This window comes from Aureococcus anophagefferens, assembly GCF_000186865.1.
Source record: "Aureococcus anophagefferens unplaced genomic scaffold AURANscaffold_46, whole genome shotgun sequence".
Classification (NCBI taxonomy): Eukaryota; class Pelagophyceae; order Pelagomonadales; family Pelagomonadaceae; genus Aureococcus; species Aureococcus anophagefferens.
The window spans coordinates 64,056-91,812 of NW_008705601.1; the positions used below are offsets into that span (position 1 = coordinate 64,056).

General features: G+C 52.4%; 8 protein-coding genes across 8 annotated transcripts in view; 5 read left to right on the plus strand and 3 right to left on the minus strand.

Annotated features, from left to right (window-relative positions):
• The window catches only part of AURANDRAFT_67691 (hypothetical protein), a gene marked incomplete at both ends in the record, with an annotated part of 7,500 nt that extends 3,181 nt beyond the window's left edge, over nucleotides 1–4,319 (plus strand). The window contains 12 exons of the mRNA XM_009043210.1: nucleotides 195–301; nucleotides 338–634; nucleotides 719–977; nucleotides 1,052–1,092; nucleotides 1,149–1,158; nucleotides 1,834–1,935; nucleotides 2,199–2,289; nucleotides 2,821–3,235; nucleotides 3,330–3,411; nucleotides 3,657–3,803; nucleotides 3,886–4,047; nucleotides 4,140–4,319. Of these exons, the coding sequence (XP_009041458.1) occupies nucleotides 195–301; nucleotides 338–634; nucleotides 719–977; nucleotides 1,052–1,092; nucleotides 1,149–1,158; nucleotides 1,834–1,935; nucleotides 2,199–2,289; nucleotides 2,821–3,235; nucleotides 3,330–3,411; nucleotides 3,657–3,803; nucleotides 3,886–4,047; nucleotides 4,140–4,319 (1,893 nt within the window). The remainder of the gene's footprint in view (nucleotides 1–194; nucleotides 302–337; nucleotides 635–718; nucleotides 978–1,051; nucleotides 1,093–1,148; nucleotides 1,159–1,833; nucleotides 1,936–2,198; nucleotides 2,290–2,820; nucleotides 3,236–3,329; nucleotides 3,412–3,656; nucleotides 3,804–3,885; nucleotides 4,048–4,139) is intronic.
• A 352-nt stretch (nucleotides 4,320–4,671) lies between these two features.
• Nucleotides 4,672–10,398, minus strand: AURANDRAFT_67692 (hypothetical protein; the record flags this gene model as incomplete). The annotated part of the gene is made up of 10 exons (XM_009043243.1): nucleotides 4,672–5,800; nucleotides 5,859–7,076; nucleotides 7,525–7,646; nucleotides 7,785–7,949; nucleotides 7,985–8,125; nucleotides 8,314–8,367; nucleotides 8,763–8,822; nucleotides 9,039–9,393; nucleotides 9,475–9,594; nucleotides 10,325–10,398. The coding sequence occupies 10 exons, from the start codon at nucleotides 10,396–10,398 to the stop codon at nucleotides 4,672–4,674; spliced, it is 3,438 nt and encodes a 1,145-aa protein (XP_009041491.1).
• Nucleotides 10,399–13,871: 3,473 nt separating this feature from the next.
• Nucleotides 13,872–14,288, plus strand: AURANDRAFT_14587 (hypothetical protein; the record flags this gene model as incomplete). Its single annotated transcript, XM_009043211.1, has 1 exon — nucleotides 13,872–14,288. A coding segment is annotated over one exon (417 nt), but the record flags the coding sequence as incomplete, so codon positions are not given.
• A 1,952-nt stretch (nucleotides 14,289–16,240) lies between these two features.
• On the minus strand, nucleotides 16,241–16,573 carry AURANDRAFT_67694 (hypothetical protein; the record flags this gene model as incomplete). Its single annotated transcript, XM_009043242.1, has 1 exon — nucleotides 16,241–16,573. The coding sequence occupies one exon, from the start codon at nucleotides 16,571–16,573 to the stop codon at nucleotides 16,241–16,243; it is 333 nt and encodes a 110-aa protein (XP_009041490.1).
• Nucleotides 16,574–17,270: 697 nt separating this feature from the next.
• Nucleotides 17,271–17,561, plus strand: AURANDRAFT_6136 (hypothetical protein; the record flags this gene model as incomplete). The annotated part of the gene is made up of 1 exon (XM_009043212.1): nucleotides 17,271–17,561. A coding segment is annotated over one exon (291 nt), but the record flags the coding sequence as incomplete, so codon positions are not given.
• A 1,603-nt stretch (nucleotides 17,562–19,164) lies between these two features.
• Nucleotides 19,165–19,512, plus strand: AURANDRAFT_8334 (hypothetical protein; the record flags this gene model as incomplete). The annotated part of the gene is made up of 1 exon (XM_009043214.1): nucleotides 19,165–19,512. A coding segment is annotated over one exon (348 nt), but the record flags the coding sequence as incomplete, so codon positions are not given.
• Nucleotides 19,513–23,805: 4,293 nt separating this feature from the next.
• On the plus strand, nucleotides 23,806–24,261 carry AURANDRAFT_33471 (hypothetical protein; the record flags this gene model as incomplete). The annotated part of the gene is made up of 1 exon (XM_009043215.1): nucleotides 23,806–24,261. A coding segment is annotated over one exon (456 nt), but the record flags the coding sequence as incomplete, so codon positions are not given.
• Nucleotides 24,262–25,283: 1,022 nt separating this feature from the next.
• AURANDRAFT_67697 (hypothetical protein) overlaps nucleotides 25,284–27,757 on the minus strand; it is a gene marked incomplete at both ends in the record, with an annotated part of 3,042 nt that continues 568 nt past the window's right edge. The window contains 5 exons of the mRNA XM_009043241.1: nucleotides 25,284–25,357; nucleotides 25,419–25,564; nucleotides 25,847–25,918; nucleotides 26,269–26,426; nucleotides 27,084–27,339. Coding sequence (XP_009041489.1) covers nucleotides 25,284–25,357; nucleotides 25,419–25,564; nucleotides 25,847–25,918; nucleotides 26,269–26,426; nucleotides 27,084–27,339 — 706 coding nt within the window. The remainder of the gene's footprint in view (nucleotides 25,358–25,418; nucleotides 25,565–25,846; nucleotides 25,919–26,268; nucleotides 26,427–27,083; nucleotides 27,340–27,757) is intronic.

The following is a 27,757-nucleotide window of genomic DNA, read 5'->3' on the forward strand; positions in this document are numbered from 1 at the left end:
CCCGCGAACTTCTATCTCCGTTTCTTTCTGAAGCTGAAAGAAATCCTGAAAATTAATGATTGCAAAACTCCCTCTTCCAAGGTAAAAATTCCAGATGTTGTATCATAGCTCCCGAGACAGGTCAAGACGTGAGTAGCCGATTGAAATCTGCGGTTGTAGAAAATGTCTATAGTGGTGTATGCGACTGGCCTCAGGCATTGCTTTCCGTTGATCTTGCATCTAAGGGTTGTGTCATTTTCCTCGGAGACTCTTCAATATGTGACTGGTATCAATGGAAAAATGCAACACAATTCACTTCATTGTGAGTATATTCTGGTGGCCGCCTCGAATTTCACAGAAAAACGCACATGAATTGTCAAGGCAATTTAGCACCCCTGGAAGTATCTGTCGATTCCGATCTGAACAGACGCATGCATAGTGCCTCTCACCCTCCAGAGTCAGATTTGGTCAAGATAAGGAGCTTGTGTTGCAAAGTTGGCATGCAATTGCCTTCTGATGAATCTAACTTTTTTATGCATGGTCTGACTTCGGTTGGGGTCTTTCAGCTTATCTCTCTTGTACGCCACGAATTTGATGCATCGTTTACACCCGAACATCTCAAGGCACATCCAACTATCATGCAACTTGCTGGCTGGTGTTAGGCGGCGATGAAGAAAACGGTATTCTCATCTGAAATTGTGACACATGAGAATTGCCACCGAGGAGGCCAAATCCTCAGGTACACCGTTTTAAAAAATGCTCTTGATGCTGCTTCTTTACTTCAGATTGGAGTGTGGCGCATTACAAGGCTCGAGCGTGTATTGTTTTTTTTCTTTCATCACGTCACATATGTACACAAGTACTTGGTCTACACACTTCAGTACAGTTCAAATCGGATTTCGACCGTGCCTGTTTACTTCCCACGTACTAGCTTCTATCCACTTAGCATCCCAAATATGATCATGAGCACAATATCCCCTCCAGTTCCGCCCATCATTGTGAATGAAACCCTACCGGCCCTTGTTGCTAGCCTCGAGAGAGTTGCACAAAAGTTTCCTATCATTGCAGCTAGGTTCTTCTTGAAATCTGGGTTTCTGTTGCTCAGAATTTGACGTAAGAGTAGTGTCGTCTTTTGAGTTTAATCCGCACCAGCGAGGCCTTCATCCCAGGCTTCAATCCGTGAGCGCCTTTGATTAGGAATGAGACGTTCTGGTCTGAGATTTCAATGTGAAATTTGGGCGCTCGCGTGGTTGGATTACATTCTACTCCTCGCCAACATGGTTCTATCTTTGCCGGTTTTTGGTGTATCCGTGCGATTTGACCATATTTGCGGCTGGATCATGCAGCTAGAGCTGAACCATGTGGTTTTTTATGCACCGAGTATTGGTCAATTTTTACGTCTCTGGGGCGAAGCGTTACTGGAGCCCACACCCAATCCGGCACATCTCACCTTTGGACTTCTGAATGCAAAACTCCTTTAGTGGATGCACGAGGCTGATTTTGTTCCTGCAGCTTCTGAAGAGTAATTATACAACAATACGAACTTCACACCACGTGAGTATTTTGGCATCAGCTTCCAAATGCAGAAGCATCCCATCACTGGTCTTAATTACAAGCAGGCGATGCTCTTGAGATCACTTGAGGTCTTAACAAAGCAGCTACCATGCTGCTACGGAGGAATACACATTATTGAGAATCCAGCAGCGTAACTCATGAGCGGGCTCGGGCAAGATGCAGATCTCTCGGTGCTAGGTTGGTGGCTGCCTTCATCCTATTACCTTTAGACGCATCCACAGACCGATCTCAAGATGGAAGTCTTAAACCTGTGGTAGATATTCGAAAAGAACATGGCAGCTATGGCCAATGGAACTTATTGAAAATCACTGCAGGCTTGCTGGTTGTAGAAAATGGCACTCGTATACCACAACTGCACCTCACGCTATGCCTTGGGAGGCAGTTTTAATCCACTGAATTGGGCAACCATATTATCTCATGTTCTGAATGATATTGGTAAGCAAAAGGACGACTGCATTTTTGTGTGTTGATTGAATGTTCAAGTGTTAGATCTGCCAGAGCCCTTTAGATGGGCCGTACAGCCACACACGCTCAGCGAAATTGATGAAGCCGCTACGTGTAAACTCTCCTCGTATATTACATAGTGAAATGGGCCCATCTCTTCTTATCTCAACATTGCGGACATAAGCCCCGAACAATTTCAGGTGACTCTGGGAATAACTTCCTTCGACATATCGGGCGAGTTGTGTCATAATAGTGGCTGTGGCGATAATTTGTCTTACTTCAAATGCAAGAGTGAAGGGGATATCCTTTCTCAGCGAAGCAGCGGCCCAGCCCTCGGATTGGCTTCTCTAACTAGCAGTGCCAGGGCAAAGGGCAAAGTGAATCACAGGGCGAGAAAGACATAGCAGTACGTCGTCCATGGGAACCAAAGGAGGGCAGGTATTGACGCCATTTGATATGAATGCGCAGCCGCCAATTAATACTGGTTGCCGGCGGCGAGTACACTAGGCTAAGTAGCATCTGGTTTGCAATGCCATGTTCTTCGGTCAATTCAACGTTTTTCGTGAGCGGTAGGGCAAGTTTATTAGGCATACTTGCTGCTATTATTACTAGTACTATATAATTATTTAAATAGCAAGAACCTAATCGCGCTGCGTGACGAGTCCCCAAAGTAGAAGCGGAGGACGACGCACCGCTCTTCAGCCAGGTGAATCCCAAGAGGAAGAAACGAGAACCAAGATGGTGCTCCGACCTAAACAACGTCACCAAGCAGATTGACGAATCAATCGAATTGCTTTCAAACGAACCCGAACATATATTCAGGTCATAAGACACCATTTATTTCCGCCACCTACTATATGCGACTCCTCGAACTATTTTCAGGCACTCACAGCGTTGGGAAAGTGGCAAAAAAAATGGGCTGGGAGGTGACCTCTTTGGACCTGCGAAACGCTGACATCAACTGCGATATTATGAATTGGGACTATTCCCACATTCCCGCGGGATACTACGACGCTATTTGGAGTTCGCCCCCTTGTGAGAAATTCTCTCATCTCCGCCGTTCTTGGATTGGACGCAAGTTAAAAGCCTTTGGAGACGTGCCAGTGACTGCCGAGATGCTCAACGAGGATATGGTGGCAAACGGTCTGCCAATTCTACGAAAAACCGAAAATATCATAAATACCCTAAAGCCTAAATACTGGTTTATTGAGAATCCTAAAAACGGTCGAATGAAAGAGTTTATATCTAATAGACCCTACGTTGATGTCGATTACTGCCAATACGGTTTCGATTATCGCAAATCTACCCGAATCTGGACGAACGTTCCGTAGGCTGAGCCCACTGCCCACAGGGGCCCTGACTGGCCTTTCCCCACTGAGGAGGCTCTCCTCCTTTTTCCTTTCCTATCCCAAAGTACAGAGCGTGATAATTTGCAACTATTTACGCATCTTAAAACAGGAAAAGCGTGCCGACAGAATTAATTAATTAATTAATTAACTCATTAAGCGCTACGATGTTATGGACCACGTGAAGCGCTTGAAGCGCTCTGTTCGCTCGTGGAGCACGCCGCGCGGCAGAAGTTAAAGTTTGCGCCCGCGCAGAAGCTGTCGCTGAGCTTGATGAAGTCGTCGGTCTTGCTCGGGCACTTGTCGCAGCAGGCGCTCGTCAAGAGCAAGGGCTCGGAGTTGTCGCTGAAGATGCTCTGGACGCCCGACGTCATCAAAGGGCTGGAAGACGTGCCAGAAGCGCCAGACGACGACGACGATGACGATTCAGTTGCTGTTCAGCAGAACCTTTTTATGAAGGTAGGATGGTAGGATGAGCAAACCTAAACTTTTTTTTTAACGACATTTTTTTTCAGATATGTTCAACGTTCAGAAAGTTTAGGTTTCGCCATCCTACCAACCTACCTCTCAAACTCTCTTAATCTTGACATTGAATCTTTTCTCTACATCTGTTATTTCCATATTAGCTTTCTCAAATATTTTAAAAAGTTCAAAAAGTACTGAGATCCTGGCGCTAATGCGTAACCCTCGCAGCTGCCCTCAGGTATGCCCTAGTTATCCCCCCTTAGTTTATTCCCCGTGCGGGGATAAACACGGGGGGGATAATTAGAGTGGGGACTTTGAGATTGAACTCAGCCTCATGAGGATATGAGACTGCCAGCTCAGCAAAGTCCAAACTGGCTGTTGCCAGGACGCTCTATGGGTTTAGCTTTTTCTTGGTGCCTCCCGCATAGACCGAAAACATTCTTCATCTTCAGTGAACTGCATCTTGATGTTGCAGTGCACCTTAAGCCGTGCCCACGCTCGCGTGGTTAGGTTCAGCCGAGAATCCGTTAAGGGAAACATTAACCTACCCTCCTAAATCCTGTGATTTTACTTGACCTTTTGTATGTGGCTACAGTGGTCAAACCGCGCTCTTCTGTGTCTGTGGTGTCTGTCTGGTTAGCGTCACAGCGACGTGCCAGGTAACACCAGGCTCAGCGAGGTTGCACAGTCGCCGGACAGTGCACCTGCTGGATAGTAGCCTGACTGACGTCATAGCGACGTTAGTAAACTATCCTAACTTTCTACCGAGGTACCCCACGAACCCCCCCAGATGGATAAGCGGACTTCTACATGTATTTGAGTTCCGGAACCTTGGTGTGAGATGTCCACGCGAGTCCAACACTCAAATGGCTAATCGATTTTTAAAAACGCTGATGATGACGGCAGCGCCCAACTTTTCGAAAATGTACTCGGCCGACGCGAATCGAGCCATCGCGAATCGGCCGGGGCCGGTCGACACCTTCATGCGGCGGCGCCAAAACGCGCGTCGGCCCTGTTTTTCGCGCACATTCCGAAAACGGCGGGCACGTCCGCGACGCGGTGGCTCCAAGACGCTGCTCGTCGAGCCTCGATGATGTTTGGGCACGGCGAGGTCTGTCTTCGCCCGTTTCAGTCCGTCGACGCTCTCGCCGAGACGCGGCGAACGTGGTCGTCCGCGCGCCTCGCGCCGAACCTCGAGGGCCTCCTTCGCCCCCGGCGCGGCATCGAGGCGCTCCTCGCGGCAACGATGGTCCGGTCGCCGCGGTCCCACGTCGTGTCCATGTACATGTAGTGCTGCTGCTCGGACTGGGGCCGCAGGGTCGCGCCGACCGTCCCGACGCGACTGGGGAACTGGACAGCGGGCTTTCGCGCGTGGCTCGACCATTTTGACCCCGGGACCTGGTCGCAGGGCGACTATCACTGCTACAACCCGCACAACATGCTCGCCCGCGCGCTGACCTGCGACGATCCGAGGCTCGCGACGGATTCGCGCTGCGCTTCGTGCTGCGCCGACGCCGGCGACCGGCGCGCGACGTGCTCGCATCACGCCGCCGATCGCGACGCGCTCATCCCCGACGCGACGGCTGCGGTCCGCGCGGTCCGGTTCGATCTGGGCTTCGTTGGCGTCACCGAGCTCTTCACCGAGAGCCTCTGTCTTCTCGGATTCCTGCTCGACGGCGCGCTCCCGGGGAAAAGCTGCGTCGACGGCGACGACTCCCCGATCGTCCCGCCCGATGACCAAGGCTTCGAGTTGCACCACGAGGCTCACGGCGTCCCGCCGCACGACGTCCGGGCCGTGCCCCGCGCCACCCTCGATGTCGTCGACGCCTACACGGCTGTCGACCGCGAGGTGTACCGCGCCGCTTTCACGCGCCTCGTGGCGGACCTGCGGGCCCTTGAGCGCCGCGCCGGCGTGCGTGTTTTGTCGCCGGAGCGCCTTGCCGACGCCAAGGCTGCCGTCGGCTACGTTTGGGCCGTGGACAAGTACTGCCCTGTAGCTATCTCGCTAGCGCCCGGTTCGAATCCCTCACCAAAGCCTATGCGACGAACTGCTCATGCCAGTTGGAGGTGGCCCAGGTGATCTGCGGCGTGGTGGCAAAGAGCTCGGCGACATCGGCCCGCTGCGATTCCGCCACCCTATCGAAACGGTGGCCATGGAGCCAGCTAAACGCCGTCTGAAAAAGCTCACGCCTTAGCGCGACCGACAAAGAACACGTCTTGTAGTGACGTTGAGCCCCAGGCCCGACGCCCTCCCCGGTGACAATAGACTGGCCATGTATCGTGCAATTGTTTGATCGGAGAGCCTCGTATTCAACCAATGCCAAACGTGAAAGCAACGCATTGGTAATGAGTGTGCAGAGGCTCTGATGCACAGACATGGGCAGTGGATCAACCAGCGTACTTGAAAAATTTGCGAGAAACGCCCCCGCTCCAGGATCGGGTTGGCGGCCGGCAACAAGCGTCGGCGTGAGGTACACGGCAGCAAAAATGCCGTAGTAAACCGAGAATTCAGAAGCATGCTCTACGTATACTGACAAGAAGGGCCGGTCATGCATCGACTCTATAAGAGCACACATTGCCTCGACGACATCAGGAAAAATAATCCAGTAGTCAAGGGTGCAAAAGCTCGTATGATTCAGTGCGATGTGCACCGCATCGCCCTGACCAAGCGCATCAAGCGGCCCGGCTGTCAATGCCAACCCGCGCTGGGCGACCGGTATCCCGCAAAACACATCGCGGTGATCCGTCACGACGTTGCGATAACCGACCGAATGGTCTGTCGAAATTTCCGCAAAAAAATCGTCAAAGGTATCATCGAAAGAAAAATCGCGCAGTGCAATCGACTCCGAATCGAGCACCCATACTTGCTTGCACCGCTGGCGCAAACATCGAATACCGTACGTCTTTTTGAGCGACTGGCGGCGACGTCTATCTTCATAAAAACGACCTTCCACCTTCGCCCGTGCGAGCTCAGCTTCGAGTAACTCTCGAGACAAGCCGAACGATGGCATGAGTTTCTCCATGGTCATTGGCGTCGCAAGGCAAGGGCCACCTCGTCGGCACGCCCAACGCGGATGCCGCGTCTCAAACACTGCGACATTAGCCGCGCCGTTAGCGACATAGAAAATGTCGGCCGCACCGGGGTCGATTGCATGCACTTTAATGCTCGATAGCATGATGTAATCGCCATACTTTGGGTGCCTATAACCAGCAGGGACTGGTGCTGGCTCCTGACCATGATCGAACCTGCTCTGAAGTGAAGAAATCCTGCCCGGCCATCAGTAGTCGGGGGGAGGATGGATGATCCGGATGCGAAGCAATCGACCGTCGAAGCTAGAGCGGCAGACGATGAAGCAAAGGCAGCAGCTCAGGCAGCAGCAGCAGTCGGAGCAGCAGCAGCATTTGAAGCAGATGCAGAAGCAGCTGGCACCTTGGCAGCCATTTTCAAGGCAATTACCGAGTTCACCCTCGCACGGCAGGGCAGCCCCACTAGGCGGCCTCCCCGTGCCGGAGTTTACTATCTCGTTAGGGGAATTTAACGCGCAGCGTATTAGGCTTCTTATATTGAGGGGATTTACCCAAGTAGTGGGAGATACGAAAGGCCAAGTGGACGGAAATACCCCTCAGTGGGTGGGTGGCCCCGGTGGTGGACTTCCTCTGGTTTTTGGGGCGCCTCCCGCTCCGGACGGCATTAGAATGGTTGTCGCGACCGTACAAATGGGAGAGACGGGAGCATCGTTCTTCAAACCGATTGATGCTTTTCGTCACCCCTCGTCGAGGGTTTTTATCGTTGGCAGGAATGGCACCGACGCAACGGTAGCACATCTGAAAACTATCCTAAGCGCATAAATATTGGTTGCAGAATTACCCGCGCGGAGAAGCCCGGGTGCGATTAGCGACGAGCTCAGCTAGTTCACAGACAGCACGAACATCCTGGTCGGTCTTGGTGAGCCAGGCGCCCGCCTATTGACTCACATACTGGCAACGCGACTGATACCGAGCTTGGCCTTGTATGCATGCGTTTGCAAAAGTTCTTGCGTCATGAGAGAGATTCCGGTCTACAGTACAGTCGAGCAACTGGGCGATGCGATCCAGAATTTCTTTTGGAAATCTTTCGGGTAAAGTGGAAATCTCAAAGAGCTCCCATCAAAATCTGTGTTCGCAATCGTGGGAACCGGTGTTTCGGGACTCGTCGTGGCGCGTAGGATCGTCTCCGAAGGGCACCAGTGCGTCCTTCTTGAAAAGGCGAATGCATGTGGGGGGGTGTGGCACGCACAAGCCAACATATCGTCGAGAGTGAACACGTCAGAAGCGGCCTATCGCATAGTGGAGCGCGGAGGCGTCCTCAATTTTGACCACACTCCGACTTTCTAGATCATGAATGATCTGTCGCTCCTGACCTCAGCATATCTTGCATAACGGATCAAGCTTCAGACGACCGCGATCGGGATTTTTTCATGCCGGAAGACATCACACGCAATTTTCTACACGACTCGTCACAAACCCGCAACCATTGAAGCAACGACAGTCCTGGCCGGTGTGAACCGTCGCTTAGGAGCTACGCGGAAACTCTCATTTCCAGGCGAAAATGACTATCATGGACATGTATACTACGGGGTCGGCGGCGATTCTTCACGTGTTCACTTCCCTTGGTTCGTGATCCTCATCGTCGGTGCGGGCGCGTTTGCAACGGAAAATGCGCGTGCCACTGTCGAGCGCGGTGCAGAACGAGTCTCGGTCCTTTAGCGACGGCGCGGTACTGTGAGTCCTTTGATCGTGGACTATCTCAACTTTGCCCGTCCGTACGATGAAGGATATGGTCACGCAAAGTCGGGTTCGCAAGTAATCTTCTCAGCCTGGGGCGCTGCCTTCAAGCTTCACGTAGGGGAAAAGCCAGAGTGCTGGCGTTGAGGGCGGATTTCGCCAGTCGGGCACACGATATCAGTGTCGGACATTTGGTTCGTCGCCCATCACTATGGTCTTCTTACGACCGTCCTCGGCGAGATTTCTACCCTGCGTCAAAAGCACGCTACGACGGACTGCGGAGTCGTGATTTGATGCGACATAATAGTCAAGTGCACCGGATACTGGAAAAACGAACTCGTGAGGTGATTGCTTGGAAGTAACACGATCTACTCTAACAACTTAGTGCGAAGTAACTTGATTTATTAAGCCGAACAAATTCTAGACGACGCTGGGGGATTTCAAACGCCATTTGGTTCAAGTTACTTGGAGTCTGTTGCTTTTCAAGTACTCATGTTTATGTGTTGTGGGTAGGTGGGCTAGGGAGTGCATTTCGACCTCATTGATGCGCCCCTCTCTCGCATGTCTGTCGAACTGGCGCGCACGCTTGAAGCTAACGTCGCGCTTGCCACTGTAGCGAAGAAACGCGTGATTCAGCGCAGTTTGAACTACCATCGTTGATTTTTGCCAGATCAATTTGTATTGGAAAATGCGCGTGAGTGGTGAGAGCTGGCGACTCTTTGCGAGGCGCGAGTGAATCTGGTTGGTCACGTCAAGCCTGCGTACCCGTTTACGAGACTTTGCGAGAAAATGGCCGGCGAGTGGCTCGATAAAGACCTTCCTATTGGGAATGTTACAAGCCTCGGCGAAGAACATATAGTGACAAGACTGAGCCGATGGTTAGTATAGGCATCGCAGCCACCGAGCTCCATCGAGAGCGTCGCAGGGCCGGGAGGTGTGGATGACGTCATCGAAGGTCTCACAACACTTGCGTTTCAGCTTCTTGGCACCACGATCTCGAAGGAGGAACCCCTCATGTCTGCTGGGCTGGACTCTTTAGCAGGAACTCAATTTGTACAAGCCGCCGCTGGGCACTTCTGCTCAGAGATTCCGTCTACGCTGATCTTTGACCACCCAACGCTTTGGGCTGTAGCCGATTTCTTTTGATTGACTCGCGCACAGTACTCTTATGACAACATAATCGATTTTCTTCTATAGCTTGGTTTTACGCTTCTGGGAACAACGCTCTCAGTGTAAGAGCCACTTTACGACTCGGGGTTGGATTCCCTCCTTGCGCTACAGTTTTCTGCGTCGGTGTCAGACGAATTTGCCGTGGATGTACCTACGACTCTTATCTTCGACCACCCGACCCTCAGTTCTGTTTCTCACCACTTGGTTTCGGCGACGAGCGGGTACGACGATGATGGCGTTACATCGCTTCTTTGAAACGCGGTCCTGGAATTTGTCGGAACTCTCATTTGCAGGGACTCTCCTCTGATGGAAGCAGGGCTAGATTCACTGGCTGCCAGTTTGTTTGCCTAGTGACTTTCAACAGCCTTCAGCACGGAACTTAATTCTACTCTAATATTCGACTATCCAACTCTATACGCCATTTCAAATTAGTTGCGGAGCGTGCCTGCCTCTAGAGCCACCCACTTCGCATGTGGATCACGAGCACTACAAGTAATAGTAGTAACAAGGGCCGCTTTTTAGTTACCAAAACTTCGTGCGTTCAGTGGAATGCGGGAGTTTCTGCTTAATTGACTCAGTACTCCATCTCGGGTGCCCATCTTGCGGTGGGACTCTCACCAGTCTCAACATCCACCTGGAGCAACATACGGTGCATTCTTGCTGCCGGTGCTAGCCGACGGCGGCGGGGCATTTTAAATGTCGCGGAGCTTTGCTTCAACGCAAGATCCGTAGAATATACTGTTACTCGAAGGCGCAGCGCAGTGTCTCGTGGGTTCTACAGATACCGCCGTATACGTCGCCGTATTGACGCAGCCAGTCGAAGGGGTCGTTACCTCAAATAGCTGATACTCGCCCACTCATGCAAATGTATCGTCCGGGCTAATCTCCTACACACTCGGACTGACTGGAGCCTGCACCACGGTGGATACAGCCTGCTCGACGCAGCTTGTAGCCATTCACCTCGCTCGGGCGGAGATTATGCTGAGCACATCTCCGCAGGCCTTTGCGCAAGGGGTCGGACTTCTAGGGCCTGCCTGGAGTTCTGGATTTGCCAGCCTTGGGATGCTCTCAGCACTAGGGCGCTGCCACAGTTTCGATCGTCAAGGGGACGGTTACGCCTGAGCTGACGGAGCCGCTTGTATTTTGCTCGCTGAGTCACAACGAGCGTGCGAGTCCCCAGAGTTTTCCGTGGCCGCTACCGCTGTGCAGAGTGATGGTCCGAGTGCTAGCCTCTCTGCTCCTAACGGCTCTGCTCAACGAAGATTAATTATGCTCGTGCAACCGCGTCAGATTGTTGGTGAATCAGCATACCCAGTAGAATGTCATGGAACTGGCACCTTGCTTGGCGATCCAATCGAGATTGGGGCATTAGCTTCTGCCCTCTGTTCCTCTCAAGCACACGAAGTGTCTTGTTCGTCATTCAAGTCCAACATGGGCCATCTGGAAGCGACTGCCTCCGGAGGGGGCTTATTATGCGCATTTTCGTCGGCTTTAGAATCTAATAACACGCCATCAAACGCCCAACTACGCATTTTGAATCCGCACCTAATTTCCCTGCTTGGAGCTTCCGTGTTACACATTCCGGCACAGGACATTTTCGTGATTAAGGGTGCCACGCCAGCCCCAGTGCAGTGTCGTTTAAGCTCGTTTGGCGCGAGTGGCACGATAGCTCACGCATTGCTTGGCTATGGCGACTACTTTTTCATGACAGAGCCCGCCTTTGCTGTGCAATTGGAGTTCTTCCACCCAGATGCCAGGCCTTCTTCAATCTTTCGTCGTCAAGAGGTCTCCAGTTGTATCCAGGAGACGCTTCGCTTATGTTTGACAGAGGTTGCGCAAGAAATTCTTGGTGAAAAGCAAAGTGTCATGCAGGGCACACCAACAACCGCATCTTAGGCGTTCGTTGATCACACAGTCCTCGGGAGCGTTCTACTTCCAGGTGTGGGCTTCCAGGAAATAGCCTTGGCGTGTACACGCGCCAGACAAGGATAATCTCGTCTCTAGAATGTTGTGATCGCTCGGCCTTGTGTGCTCTCGTGAAGTACAACGGAACTCGAGGGTCACGTCGTGCAATACACGCTATTTGGTGCAGGCTCTTACCAGATTGCTAGTTGATCTTACTCTCGTAAAGATTTCGTGACTCACGTCGGCGGTACTAACTCGATATCGTCACGACGAGAAGCAGTGAGACGACCATAGTCGCTTGCTTCTTCGCGCACATTCACGCCGCTAATCAACAAACGGTCGGCGGTGCACGTTCCAGCAGCACCTTGGTAAGCCTCTTGCTTGCTTCTCGGTGATAGTCACCCAGATGGGTAGAGATCGAGGAATGTCTCGCGATTCTCGTCGTGCATTCCCATTCATCAAAACTACTCGCGTGTAGAAGAAATTGTTGAGTGATATAGCGTGAGAAACGTTCGACTGTGTTTTGTCACCTTTTATCCCAATTCCGTAAAAAAGAAGGGATGGTGACATTCTACAGGAGAGATCGTGCTGGAACGCTGCATAAGCGTGGCGTTGGGATATGATGACTGCTCGGCCTGTGCTATGCATGGGGCTCACCACACACACCACAAGAGATAACAGTATATTTTGTATGATAGTTCTCCTGTCCAGATATTCTGGTGTTGTATGATTTCGTGCATGTCTTTATAGCCGCCACTCTGTTTGTCCTTTATCACTTCTCGTCCCGCCTGCTCGGATACCACAGTGCGTGCATTAAGTCTCTAGGTTGGGCTGACAAAATTCGGGGCTTGCGTACGTTGCTAGTGATTGATACCTCGTTGGGGAACTATGCGATGATTTCGTGCACAACAAGCCTCGGAGTTACAACCGCCGCGAGATCTTGTTGAGAGCAACAGAAAGATGTCTTGTGATGATAATGTTTGATTCAGAGTAGACTTGGAGTCGACGGCATTTTGCTTTTGGGTCGATGGTTGTTCATGTGTCGAAAAATTCATGCAAGAGCGCTGAGGAAGCAGCTTCACGCAAATGTGAGCCACTTGCATAAGAAGAAGAATTCAACCCGCAGCGCGAACTGCGACCGATCTCAGCATCCCCTTGCTTACGCAAACGAACGTTTCCTCTTCCTATACCGAGCATCTTTAGATTCAAGTTCTCGATTTGTTGAGGATGGTTTCTCGGGTTGTTGGAACTCGGGTTGTTGATGCAAATGCGCCTTTGATGGCATCTGGTCTGGATTCGCTGACGGCGACGGAATTTCACAGCAGTTTGAGCGTCCAGTTTGGCACTAGTTACCCATCGACCCTATTGTTTGACTATCCGACAGTAAATGCTCTTGCCGGGGCTCTTCAGCCCACTTGTGAATTGGCATGTGGCGAGGAGGATCGCCGTGTGCAAGCGCCGTGAGCACCTGTTCGAGATGAATCGCCTTGCTCGGGGACGTCCACGAACGCCATTTTTTTGCTTTAGAGCATTACTCTTGAGCTTCACGGAACCGCCGTGTCCCTCGACGTCCCCTTAATGTCAGTGGGACTAGATTCTTTGAGCGCGACGGAGTTGGCTCGTACGATTGGTGAGCGTTTCCACACAGCCGTGCCGTCAACTCTCTTGTTTGACTATCCCACCCTAAGTTCTCTTGTCTCATTCGCAGTAGAGTCGGGGGTGGCAGAAATGGAGGCGATACCCGACGACCCTGGACAGATTGTGGATCTACGTGCACGTGCAGCCGGTGAACATCCGATGTTGAAACCGGCTAGGGATTCTATCTTCGTATCAGGAGAATATGCGACGCGGTTTCCATGTCGCTCTCGTGCTGGCCTTAGGAGACTCGTGATTTGAGGTTCTGATAGGAAGACGATCCTGCCTATCGTTCGCTGGCATCACCTCGCTAGTTTCAGTGCTTACAATTCCGTCAAGTACGGTGCCTACATCGATGCGTTGGTGGCCGTGGATCCCGGAGCCGTAAGTATCTCTAGAATCGAGTCGTGCGAGATGAACCCGCAGATGATGCTCATTTTAGAGGTGAGCTCTGCGGCCATCCGTGCCGAGCGGAGAGTAAACTGTTCTGCGCAACTATCAGGCTAGTACATTGGATTTTTCCTGGGTGCAAACGCCGCATTGCCGAGCGATTAGTTTGAACCTGGGAGGCCAAGGCAAAGCTCGGTGTACTCCGGCACCTCCTCCTCCCTCGCAGTCGCTTCTGGGCGACTGTCGTACGTGTTAGGTCTCACGGGTCCAAATTTACCCATCGACACAGCGTGCTCGGCATCTCTAGTTTCGTTACACGTAGCGGGGTTGTTTTTAATCGACGATGTCATGTCGCACGCTGCAGTAGCGGGGAGCTTGCTTCTTCTTTCTAAGGTGTCGATTGCCTTTGCCCTCGGAGGGATGATATCCCCGCGCGGTCGCTCTCACACATTTGATGTTCGCGCAGATGGGTTTTGCCGAGGGGAGGGATTCGGAGCCTTTCTCGTGACTACAGAGGATTCGTTTACTTCAGTTCGCAGCTCGAGTGTGCAACAAGACGGTCCCAGCGCTAGCTTGACGGCACCCAGCGGGTCATCCCAAAAACGACTGATCGAACGAGTGCAAGCTGGTCGCGCCTAGTCATCGGCACTCGAGGCGCACGGCACAGGCACGGCGCTCGGAGATCCTATCGAGGCGCGCGCATTCTAGAAAGATTTTTTCTTCCCAAGCGAGTTTGGCAGGTGGGTGCTGCTATCGGGGGGCTATGCCTGAACTCGCACGCGGTACAATGCACCTCGTTGAAATCGAACATGGGTCATTTGGAGGCATCTGCAGCCGCCGCGGGTCTCGTGTCTCTTCTTCTAGTGCCGCTTGCTACGTCGTTAGTTGCCAAGAACGCTCAACTGAACCAGTTTGTCCGCATGGTGCACCTTCTCGTGAGGCTCTGAACATAGGTTGAACACGCACCTGTCTTCGATGATGTCGTCATGATTTAAAATGCCTACTGATCTGCTGGCATAAGGTAAAAGTCAACAACTACCCGTGGGTCGGCTGAGCTCGTTCGGGTTCAGCGGGACCATCGCACATGGGGCCTTTGCGACTTCGGCGTCCTCGAAGTTGGTCCTAGATTAGTCAAGTTAGGCTTCTCTCTATCGTGCTTAGTCGCATCCTTTCTGTAGCAAGCTCCCAGCGAGTCGATGGGCTGCACAATAGTACTCTGCCCCCGCCCAAAGCCTGGACTCATCTGTCACGAAAGATTTTCTTTCTCCCTCGATCCAGGCCACTCTTGCGGATCATACAATTGGATACACTATCTTACTTCCGGGTGTCGGCTACATCGAGTTGGCCCTGGGATCTCTGGAGTCGATAAGGGCACTCGTCGGAGTGTAATTTCTACGGCCATGCATACTACTAGAGCCTGGTCTGGGCTGATGCATCTTGAGATGTACGAGCCAAATTTCTGGAGTGTTTGCGATTGATAGCGCGACAACAGAAGGGCAACTGACGTTTTTCAATCACTGCGTGGGAAACTTTCCGGGAGCAACCGATGACCAGAATGCACGAACGACTGGCTGTCCTGCACCGTGGCTTCTCACTTGAAGCATCAATTGCAATTGCAGGATCAATTGCAATTTTGCAAATTCGTCATTTCGAGTAGCGGACAGTTTTTGAGGTGCACGATGACCGACCTGCACTGATGTCACGTCTCTCGAAGGCTATATGGAATTGGCCTTGACAGAACTCGAATCCCGAAAAGCGCTGACTGGCGCGCGAGTCTCACGGCTCTGTATTTTACCATAGCTTGGTTCATGGGAAGCCATCTAAAGATACACAAGATGAGATAATGGATCATATGTTGCATATAGCACAACAAAGAATGGGGGGGCGTGTCTAGACTCGAGTCATGCTGAAGGGCACCACAACGAAGGAACTTAAACTGAACCAATAGAGGTATACTACTCAGCTCGGCGGTGGGTGACTAGTTGTTCATGTCGGGGTGTAAGGTGCAAGTCTTAATGGAGCGCGTGAAACTCTAGACTTAGCGTCCCTGGCAATGGAGCCTCTGCACATTTGAGACTATCACGCAGTGGAAATAAATCACATGAAATTTTGGTTACAAATTTGCTGAAGAATACAGACAAGGTTCGTATTCTTATCACGCGGTTTTCAGTTCCGTGCAGAGCCATCGCAGCCCAGGTCACTTTGTCCCCATGCGCACAATCTCTATCTGTTCAGCGTCTCGAAACAGCACTCGGGCTTGTTGGGAGTCGAGTGATTTATACGCGCCTCCGAGGCTGATCAATCTCTCGTATGGTCTCAAAAAGACCTTGAGTCACAGCCAGAACGTGCTCTGGCCAGAGAGCCGCGCCACAATCTGCAGTCTGACTAATCAGATCCGAGACTTCCGCATCTCTCCGGATTGAACGTGAAAGAACCCCTTTGCATTGAGGCTGGATCATATTGGCGAATACCTCTCTGGATCCACTGAATCGACCGACACGTGCGGTCTCCGTGACGCCAGCTGTTGATCGAGCACAAAAACCGAGGATCGTGCAGCAATACTCTCACTAAACAGGTCGTTGCGTCCTCGACGAGCTTATTGGCACTATGGCCCAGCTCAGTGACACCAGCGTCTTTCCCAACGCACCGCACATATCGGCCGGGCTCGACTCCATCGAGTCCACATAGTACTTGACGCGATTCAACGAGCGTCTCCGCACTGAACTGCCGTCGACGCTGTTGTTCGACCACCCGTTGCTACGTTCCATCGCCGGTTCCTTCCCGATCGAAAGCGGAGATTCGAGTGCAGGAGAGGTAAACTCCTGAAGCGTGATACGTCGAGAGGTCGCGCCGGAATCGTGAACAGTCTCCCGGGGCTCTTCTTCCGTGGCTACAACCATCTGCGCATCGCTTATCGATGTGTTCGGCACAGCTATTGCCACGAACTTGCCACTGATGGCTGCCGGACTGGACTCAGTAGCGGCGACGGAGTTCGCGAATTCTCTGGCGGAATGATTCACGGTTGAATTGCCCTAGACACTTCTCTTTGACCATCCGACAATCGAGTCAGTAGCTGGGCTGATTTTAGAGGCAGTCGATGGAGAGGGAGTGTAACTCGTCACTGATGCCTCCCAGACCATGATGCGGCATCAGGCTGAAGCAGCACCCCAAGAGGCACAGAGTGTTGCAGTGTCATTGTCGGGCTCGTTCTCTTTCATTTTGTCAGGCCTAACTGCGACAAAGACTGGACTAGAGCACCTCGTAACCCTTGGTTCGGTAACTAACTCTGGTGTGCCTGTCTCGCGCTGGTAGAGCGACGCCTCTTATGTATCAGCAGCGTACGGGTCTTTTGCCATTTTTATGTCAGATGCGACTGCGTTCGGAATCTCGAGAATGGAATCGCAAGGCATGGATCCCCAGATGATGGTGGTTCTCGAAAAAAGCACTTCCACGCTTTGTGCGTCGAGCTACCGCGCATCACTAATGAATATGCCAGTTGGCTTCTTCCTTGGCGTTGGTGGCGCTTTCTCAGGCGCAAGTGCTGACAAGGGCGCTGCTGATACGCAAGCACCTTCGGTATACTCGGGGACCTCCGACGCTCTCTCCGTAGCGTCTGGCCGGGTGTCTTTTACGCTTGGGCTTACAGGTCCCTGCTTGACGCTGGACACGGCGTGCTCGTCGTCGCTCGTCGCCTTGCATTTGGCGGCGTCAGCTCTAAAGCGGATGGAATGTCCCAAAGCAGCGGCAACGGGCGTCGGTATGCTGACGCAGGCAGTGTCGAAGGCTTTCTCGGCGGCAGGCATGCTCTCCGTTCTTGGACGCTGCCACACGTTCGATCGCCGAGGGGACGGATACTGCCGTGGCGAAGGTTGCGGAGCTTTGTTACTGGCCTTTGGAGTCTATGCCAAAGTTGCTGTCCTTGGCACGGCGGTGCAGTAGGACGGCCCGAGCGCGAGCTTGACCGCGCCTAGCGGGTTGTCGCAAAGGCGACTAATTTAGACTGTGCGCAACTGCGACACAACGCAGCAGGCACTTGAGGCGCACGGCACGGGCACGGCGCTCGGGGACCCGATCGAAGTAGTCTCTGCTACAGTTGCGTGCTTGGACCATCTGTCTTAGGTTGGGGCGGCTATGGGAGCCTTGTGTGTGAACTCGCAATCGGTACAATGCGCATCTTCGAAGTCGAATATGGGTCACTTGGAGCCATCGGCAGGTGCCGCGGGGTTGGCTACTCTTGTGTTTGTGCCCCTGAGTATATGCTTGGTCGCTATGAGCGCGCAGCTTAGGCTGTCTGACGCCCCTTCGAAGCGAAACACCCAACCTTGAAGGTTTTAGGATGAACACCCACCTATCTTCGATCGTGTCGACATCCTTTAAGATGCCGACTGAGTTGTTAATCGAAGGCCTTCAATAATCACCGGTAGGTCGTGTGAGCTCGTTTGGTTTCAGCGGGACCATCGCGCACGGGGCGTTTGTGGCCGTAATGCGATAAGGATCCCTGGGCACAGCCAAGTCACTATCCCTCTATCGTGCTCAGTGACCAACCGTCTCTGGCGAGCGGCGAGCAAGTTGATCGTGTACACAACAGGCCTCTGAGATTGCCCGAAGCACAATAACGGCTCGCTGGTCGCGGGTCAACATATGCGCATATACGTCCCTTTTGTCGCTGGCAAGCAGTGGTCTGCGTGCATCTCTTGGTGATGTTCGCTTTAATCACTGAATCATGAATCATGCTCACAACAGCGTGCTTGTTTGTCGCTTCGACTCCGCGGTGTACACTTGGGCTGCTCTTACGCAGTCCTGACAGCCTCGAGTACTTTCGTGCGGTGTGGTGCTACAGGATCGGGCGTGCGCTGAGATTTCGAAGAATATTTCCCGACCAGCAGTCTCCTAGACTCATATCATTTGCGGTCAAGCGTAGGGTATGCTGTTGTTTGATAATTTTGGCAAGGCAGTGCTACAACTTTCAACGTCTTGAGGGTCGTAGGCACAGTCCACTGCATTTTCCCTATTATTGTCGGCAACGGCCCTCGATGAAGGTGTGATGAGCAACCTAGAAATGCTCGCTATCGACGTGTATTCGCACCAGAGCGCTGACACGCAGATGAAGCACCTATATCGCACGATGGTCTCAGATCACGCCGTGCGGTTCCTCGTGGCAGACGCGGCGTCCTGGGATAACGCGGCGGTGGCAAGCGGGATTCACATGCAACGATGCAATGCTTCTTTGGCTTCAATCGTAGCTGCGAGCGCGATCATCGAGCGCGAGGCTGTTGCTATTGCCGCTCTGTCTTACTATGCTCCAAATCTAGCCTTGGACGCTTCCAGTGCGGAGGCATTCCATGTCAGTCCCGGCAGATACACGATCGGGCGCGGGCAGGAGAACATCACTTTCGTCAGCGATGATGAAGACACTGTCTCGCTAGCGTTGTCAAGTTTAAGTAGACTACTTTGATCGTGTGAGCTGGCCTTTATTGAAGTTGGGCGCCTTGAGGTTGGCACAGAAAGCGCAGTGGACCGCGGCAAGTCAACCAAGTCTTTCTTGATGTCATTATTCGAAGCTGATGGCCACCACAGTGTTGAAGGGCTCGACACTTTCAATGCGTGTTACGGTGGGACGAATGCATTATTCAGTACCACTAGCTGGTTTCAGAGCAAAGCATGCAACGACACCTACGGTGTAGTGGTCTGTTCCGACCCGGCGGTCCACCCAGATCCTGCTCATATCTCTGGTATTGGGGCTTCATCAATATCCCTGTTGGTAGCGTCGCAATCATCATTGCTACTTCGGCGAGAGCGCACGACCTTCATCAAGCATTCTTGGGACTTCTATCGGCCTGTCGGATGGCACACGAACGACGCAATCGCGGACGTGAACATCGCAACTGGTCAATACGAAGAGGCCATGATGTGGTGCTAGGGCTGATTTAGTGAAACAGTAGGTCGGCGCGATTTATTGACAACATTCAACCTAGTCGTGTACCACAACAACGCTCCTTATCATTCAAAGAGGAACCTGCGACTCATGTGCGAAGTGATGTGCGGTAAACGCACCAAGGCTCAACACGAGAACTCGTTCCAAGAGCATGCTAAGGCTGGTATTGCGATAAGTGCCCAAAACGCTACCACCTACACATGCCCGGTCTACGCGAGTCTGCTGTCGTTGGCTCTCACTATTGGCTCTGGCCTGACTAATCAACGCGTCCTATGCATGGCGTATGGATCTGGTTGTGCCGCTAGTATGTATGGACTGGACGCGATTGCTGCGCCCGTATACGCCTCCGATGTGCTCGCCAGCCTGCGTGATCGGTAGCAAACACCAATAGAGGACGCCCTACTACTCGTCAGCGCTTTTGAGATGACACACTGAAGATTCGAATACGAGCCATCACATCACGAGAGCTGATAGGATGCGGCCTTTTATCTCAAAACTGTCAGCGCAATGGGCGTTCGCACTTATGAAGCTCATTCTAGAGTTACGTTGATCAAGGTAGACTCGCTGGATTCTTCTCGTTTTGTCCGCGTCGAGCTAGCCTAGAGCTCAGTGACTGACTCGTTGCTCGAGGAGCTCACCCCAGTCCTAGATCCCGGACAAATCATTGTTTTCGCATTTGCAACTGCTGCTCAGAGTGGTGTTGAAAGCGCCATGGCAGAGAGAACCCTTCTCAATGAGATCACGCGGCAAAGCCGCTGTCTTCCCACCGTCTTCTCGAGCCGCGGGCATACCACAGGGGGGAAAATGCTGATTGTTGCAGTTGCAGATCTCGCGATTGCAACGTCTCAGTCTACGTTTGGGCTATCTATCACGCTTCATCGACAACTGGGCATTGCCCCCGTGGCACTCCGCAGGCGGGTCAGATTCCGCCTCATTCGGCGATGGTTGTTCCTTCAAGAGGACGTTGACGCGAGCACGGCTCAGAGGAGCGGGTTGATTGAGATCATTATCTCAAAAGGTGAGGAACGTCACTATCTCTGCTTTCTGGATCAAATTTAAGTATCAGAATCGACCGTGGGCTCGCAGATGTAGATGATTTCCCCAGGAGTCTTGGCAGCTCATACACCAACGCACGGCATCCAACAGCCTCAATAAAGATACCCCCTGGCAGGGATTGCAGAAATGCTGGTGGACGAACGCTCTTGCTCTTGGGGACAGACAGCTGGGTACATTCGAGATTTTCAGAGGGAAGGGATACATGCCATGGTGCTGCAGGCAGGTCTCAGGACCTAGAGGGCACGCTTGCATCCTCACACTGAAGCGATTTTACCGAAGAGGTAGGCCACTGGCCAGGACGCGCAAAGATTGATTTCAAACACTCTTACAAAGCTCCGGGCTCCCCTACTTGGTATTTTGCAGAGATACAGCTCGCATGTGTTCAATTGGATGCTTGGTGCTGACTGGAGGACGTGCGGGACCCAAGCCCACGGAGAGATATCGTCGAAATGTCAAGCTGCTGAACACGCTCCACACTTGGGGCTCGCGTGTGAAAGTGCTGACCTACTAAAGACGGGCGTCATTTCGTCATTTCACCATGCCGCCTCAAGCCAATATTCTCATGCGCTCACTCTCGCTTACACAGTGACCTTGGCCCCTCGTATCGGAGCTTGTAACACGACCACGCTACTGCGACCTAGCAATTAAATGGCACCTGCACCCGTAGGTACCTACTGGAGTGAGCAATATTGTGAAACGAGCGATGATATCAAGCAGTGCCACCCGTCAACCTGTCAATTCTCCACAGAATGGCATGTTTTCCTCGCAACATATTCGTTGACTGGAAAAAACTAGCCTCGTATTTTTGTTGATTAATGAAGCAGAGCGCCGTCAGTAGCCGAGGTATCACACATAGGAAATTTGCTTTGGCTTTCGCTTGCTCGATGCGTTGATCAAAATAATACTCAAGTCGGTCTATCATTGGCGATTCTGTCAAAAGTCGCACGAAAAACACACAACAAGCGTCCGTTGAGTCGTACCCCCCCCCCCCCCTCAGACCACAAAGAAAAGGCAGCTAATCGATAGCTTTGCGCATGGATCTAAACATGGCTATGCGCACAAAAAATTCTGCAGTTTCGCATGACCGGACTTGGCATCACTAGTGTTGATACTGTTCTTCGTCAGATGTAGCCAAATTCCCATCAACACGTGATGTGCGTCGCGCGCAGTTGACAAGAAACCGCTTGCGGTATTTGGACTTTGGCGCACGTTTTCTGCCATTGTCAATTGCCAACGACGCTCGTTCTTGTATCTGACACTGCTTGGGATATCGGGCCACTAGTAACGGCATCAGATCTCCTGGTTGTGGAGCATAACAGGCGCAATGTGTATCAGCAGATTCCCCTCATATTCGGCACAGGTGCGCAAATCGCCATTTCCACATCCCTCATGTTAGGTTCTACAGCTTCCGTCCACCTGAAGTCATATCTCCACTCCAGATCACCAGCCGAAGCTGTCACAGTCACCACTGCACAAGGTCCGAGTGTAGAAGTAGCACGCGACTTACGCATGGTACGCCTTGAAGTTTCTACTGCCTCAACGTCGGTCATTGAACTGAATGACGCAGTCCACTTCAATGCCCAAAGCGACTCCCTAATTGCGGACCTGACCGTATGCATCACTTCACTTTGCAGGATAGCCTGGTATGCAGAGAGCTGATCCATGCTATTTCAGGGCGCCGGTGCTTATTTTTGCACCGGCGGAAACTTCGCGCAGATGACGCAAGGCAGCCTCTAGCTAAAGAAAGAAACTTCTGTCTCTTTGCTCTGGAGAACTTCGCACGTCACCAGAGACATTTGTCGACTCTGTGTGCCGAAATTTGGGGCAGTTCATGGAAAGCTTGTGGGAGGGGGTGTTGCGTTTGCGCTTGCCACAGATTGGCGCGTCTGTACCACTGGGGCGACATTCAATTACGGCAACTTGCCGCGCGGAGTGAATCCCCTTTTCATGTTCAGCTGAGCGCTGCCATTGACGGTGGGGTACCCCACTGGTTTTCAAATCTATGTGGAAGATATAGTTCTCTCTGGTAATCAGGCAGATGCATGTGGCATTGTAGACTAGATCACAGCCAGCAAGGCTGAAGCATAGCACTCGACAGCTGGTCCGGCCCTGTTCAGCGCCCACTCAATTTTCTGACCCACCTCAGTAGCTTCAGATTGTGTGCTCGATGCTGCGCAAGCAGCGCTAGAGGTCGCATGCTTCGCTGAGTCTTTCATGGATCGAATGATTTCCTCTGAGAAATATCCAGAGGCAATAAGGAAGGGAAGCGTGCTCCAGCGAGCATCTTCAATCTAGGTTGCACAGCCACAATTCCACAATTCCGATGTATCACGAAAAGTGAGTTGATGCGTCGCGAAGGTGCTCGGCACTCGAGTAGCCGGAGACACGGCGTTGATGGCTGCGGGAATTGACTCTCTGGGTGCCACGGAGCTGTAACGGGCACTGAGCGAAGAGTTCAGTGCCGAGCTCCCAGCCACGCTCCTCTTCGACCACCCTGCGATTGCGGGAATTGCATCTTTGGTGACCCAAGCATTTCAGGTGCCATCACCGCCCGTAGGTGAAAGCGATTGTTACTAGGCGGACACTCACCAAGTGCAAGCAATAGTGACAAATTGTGTCGCAGCGGTGCTCGGGACTCAAGTATCTCGAGATGCGGCGTTAATGGCTGCGGGAATCGACTCTCTGGGTGCCACGGAGCTGTAACGAGCCATGAGCGACGAGTTCTGCGCTGAGCTCCCAGCCACTCTCCTCTTCGACCATCCTTCGATTGGGGGTCTAACTTCAGTTTTGGCGTATTCGAGTTCAGGCCATGTTAGAGCACTAGAAATGGCCACGGTGAACCAGTCATACGAGACGGTCACCGTTAATGTGGTAAAAGAGAGCTAAATTGACCACAAATATATTCGTTCAGATGAGCACTTGATGAAAGTGATTTGTGTTAACAGCTACGGTGGGCCCATATATTGGATGGATGTAGCACGGCCGGTCTTACCACATATAGCAGATGACATTGTCCAAACTATGTCAAAATATCTGAGAGACGACGAACATGTCATTGTGGCAGGTATGGTTATCCTACAGGTCGCGGCTGTTGGTTTGTCCTTGGCAGACAATTTAAGCCTGCATGGCAAATACTAGGTCAAGGCGCCCCTACCTGTCACCCCTGGGACAGAAGCTGCTGGAATCATATCTGCGACCGCCACCTTGGTTTCCAAGCTGCGAGTTCATGATCCGGCTGGCGTGATCCTTCCTTGGACTACAGGCACCTGCGCAGAGGAGATTTTGCTTCACGAACGTCAGTGTGTGAAACTACAAAGAGATGCCAGTCGACAAGATTTCATTGACTTTGTAGCTCTCGGTAGTAACTATCAGACCGCTTACTTTGCTCTGGTTCATCGAGCACCCATTTCAGACTGGCTCGCCCAGACCCTACTCATATTGGGAGCAGCCGGGGGTGCCGGTGTTGCCGCGCTCGACATTGGAAAGGTCTTAGGCGCCATTATTCTGGCTTGTGCTAGTACGCAGAGTAAACGTGATGTTTGCTATTCTCGTGGTGCAGACATTGCGATAGACTATTCTCGCAGGGGCTGGCAGTGAGACGTGATGGAGTACACATCGCATGAGGGTGTCAATTGTGTGTTCGATCCCGTGGGAGGTGACTACATTTATGCGTGTGTCTGATGCATCGGGGTCGGAGGCTCTTTATTGACCATAGGGTATGCATCAGGCACTATTCCTACGATCTCGTTGGAGCACTTGCTCCAGCGTAATATTGCGATTGTAGGAGTGTGGACATATGCAGTCCACTATCCTAGTGACAACGAACATGCGGCGGCAGAGGTTGTGAGACTGTGGCAGGCTGGTCTGCTTGTCCCAGCGGTGGACACAGTATTGCCCATGGACTAGTTTCACGCGGGTCTATCTAAGATTCTCAGCCGTGAAGCGAAAGGGAAAGTCGTGCTAATTATCACTTCCTCTAACTGGGCAGAGAAGTCATCTCCCAGAACAGATCCTCCTGTACCGTTGGGAACAAAAACGCAAGAAATTAGCCCGACAAGGGCAATGCAAGAAATTTCCCCCCCTGTGTGAACGATCACACTCCACGTCAGCTGATCGACGCTTTCCAAGCCGCACAATGTTTACCTTAGTGCATACCAGATTCGACTTGGTGGTGGCATTGCAACCTTATTTTCGATACGTCAGCTTTTGTTTTGAGCCCTAGCGACCCCATCATACATTCCCTCATGAAGATGGGCCATGACTTCTCGAGGCACGGCAGCAAGCTACGGATCCTTCCTTCTTGGTGATCTCCGTTTGGAGTATCAGACGTTCGGCATTTCCCCACATTAAGCATGAAGTATGGACCGTCATTTTGTCATGCTCCTCGAAGGAGCAGATTCTGGGCTGAAATCATGCAAGGTGCCGTGTGGTCGTGAATGAGACATCGGTGTGTTCGTAGGAATCCTTGGGTGACCTGTTGAACAGGCGGCTGCTGGTGATCCCGCCGTAGCAGGAGCCCCGTAAATATCTTTCGCCAGTGGCCAAATATCATTTATTCTCGGCCTCGTGGGCCCTTGTCTTTCCCTTGATACAGCGTGCTCTTCGCAACTCGTTGCTACTCACCTTGCATCTGCCGCCTTGATACTTCGCGAGTGCCCGGATGCGATTGCTTCCGGCGTTGGGCTGCTTGGGCCTATTTTTACGGGCGCCTTTGCTGCTCAGGGCATGCTGTCTGGGCGGGGTTGATGTCACACCTTTGATGTCAGGGGAGACGGGTATTGTCGCGGGGAGGGCTCCGTGTCCATCTTGTTGTCTGTGGATGAAGTTGCTCGATTTGAGGTCGACGCGACATGAGTGCAAAACGATGGACCGAGCGCAAGTTTGACTGCTCCTAATGGATCTGCGCAGCGGCGGCTTATTGTCGCTGTTCAAAGCTGACTTCACACGCAAAACAAGTGCAACCCCGCCAGCCTAGAGGCGCATGGCACGGGAACTGCGCTTGGAGATCCTGTTGAGGTTGGCGCAGTCACGGGCGCGCTTTGTAAGTTGGGAATTGAGATCTCTTGCACGTCGCTGAAAGCAAACATGGGACATCTCGAGCCCGTCGCGGGCGGTGCCGGGGCGGCGGCCCTGCTTTGTTTGACCCTGTCATTTCGAAGTGTTGCTGCAAACACCCAGGGACAGAATCTGAATCCGCACGTCGTCAATGTTGTCTGAAATACGCCCTTCCACATCCCACTCTGCGATTAAGCAGCTGTATCGTGGGCAGCCCTGGGTTGACTGAGTTCATTCGGGGCAACGGGGACAATTGCTCATGGGGGTTTCGTTTCTAAGACTTCAAGAAGTGATGTGGCTTCGGCGACTCTGGTGAGATAAGAAGTGTTCCTGGGGGCAACTACGCGGCCATCATTCTATTGTGCTCAATGACCAGCCGTCTCTGGCGAGTGGCAAGCAAAACGATGGATTGCTCAACAGGGCTCTGGGATTTCCCAAAGCGCGGACGCGGAGTGCATGCAAGGCTGACTGCTATCCACGACGCAAGCCGATCTCGCGGATCATGTAGTTGGAGAAAGTATCCTACTTCCAGGTATTGGCTACGTCGACCTTGCCTTGCGGTCTCTCAAGCTGCGAAAATCGTTGGCTGGTGTCCAATTTTTACGGCCATGCTTACTACCAGAGCCTGGCCTAGGCTGATCCATCTTGAGATGTAGGAGCCAAATTTCTGGAGCGTTTGCGATTGATAGCGCAATGACAGAAGACAACTTGACGTTTTTCAATCACTGCGTGGGAAATTATCCCGAAGGAAATGACGACCATAGTGCAAGAAAGACCGACCATCTTGCCCGAGCACTTCACGACCCCCATTTCACCGACACTTCATGGCAAGCAAGTGAAAATTTCTGAGGATCACAATGACCCACCACATCCGAAAAGTGGCGCTGTCCATTGACGTTTCCAATAGAAAGCGTGACAATCAAGCAAGTTGTGAGTCACGCGGTTGGAGATTGCCAGTCAGGAGCGTCTGTCGGGAGCCAAGCCACGACGGATTGCGCATCGCGCGTCCTGAAATTTTTGAGGACCAGGTATAATCTCACCGCGGGCTCGGGCTCGGGTGGAGTGCCAACGCGCCGCTGTGTCTCGTTAGGAAGCTCCAAGGTCTCTCCTCTTGCAATTTTTCACGATCGAACAAGCGGGGATGAGTAGGGGCGGCGAGAAATATGGAATGCAACAACGCGGTCATCTTTGAGCGAGATCCTTGCGCTAAAGGCGAGGTGGTAGATGTCACGGGTACACGGAAGTCTCGAGATGGGAAACGTGAGAGGATCCCCTCCGTACATGCAGGCTTCAAATCATTGAGCGTTGTGAATGCGCGCATCCTGAAAGCCGCAGGGTCGAGAGCTTGTTCGAGCCTTAGTGACACGTCTGGCAAGCAGCCGTGACGTCGCTGTTGGTGGATCTGTCACGTGATGCAGATTTGGCTCTGATTGGGTGGCGTTGATGAGGAAAAAGGGGGGACACGCCTCATCCCGAATATGCGTATCTTTCACCGAACAGCATTGTGTGGTTGCTGACCAAGTGGCTTCTATTTCACCTGAGATGATTGCTCTCACGCGAGAGTGCTTTGGGACTGGTAGGATTGCCGAGCGTGACGCGCAGCGACCAGGAGTCTGAAACCTAGCTAGGAAGAAATCAGGAAGAGGATGCCGGTCCTGGATACTCGCACGTGACTTCGCAACTGTCGACCCTGCTGACAGGGGTGTGCGTCATCTCGTCTCTCGCGAACATGGCTCGCATTCCGAAATAGGTCACGGGGGACTGTTGCGTATCGAAAACTTCGCCTCTCGTCCTATCTTGTACACCTGCCCGATTGCATTGGCGCGTGCATCTCTGACTTGACTAGATAACCGAGCACTATCCAAGGCGCCATCAGTTTGTCCCCCACCACGACAACCGAGGCCCGTTCAAGCGCGTTCTTCCGTCCGATGCCAAAGCCTCCTCGACGATCTCGTTGGCAGCGTGACCCAGCTCACCGGCACCGCCACTTCACTCGACGTACCGCTCATGTCGGCCGGGATCGACTCCGTCGGGGCGA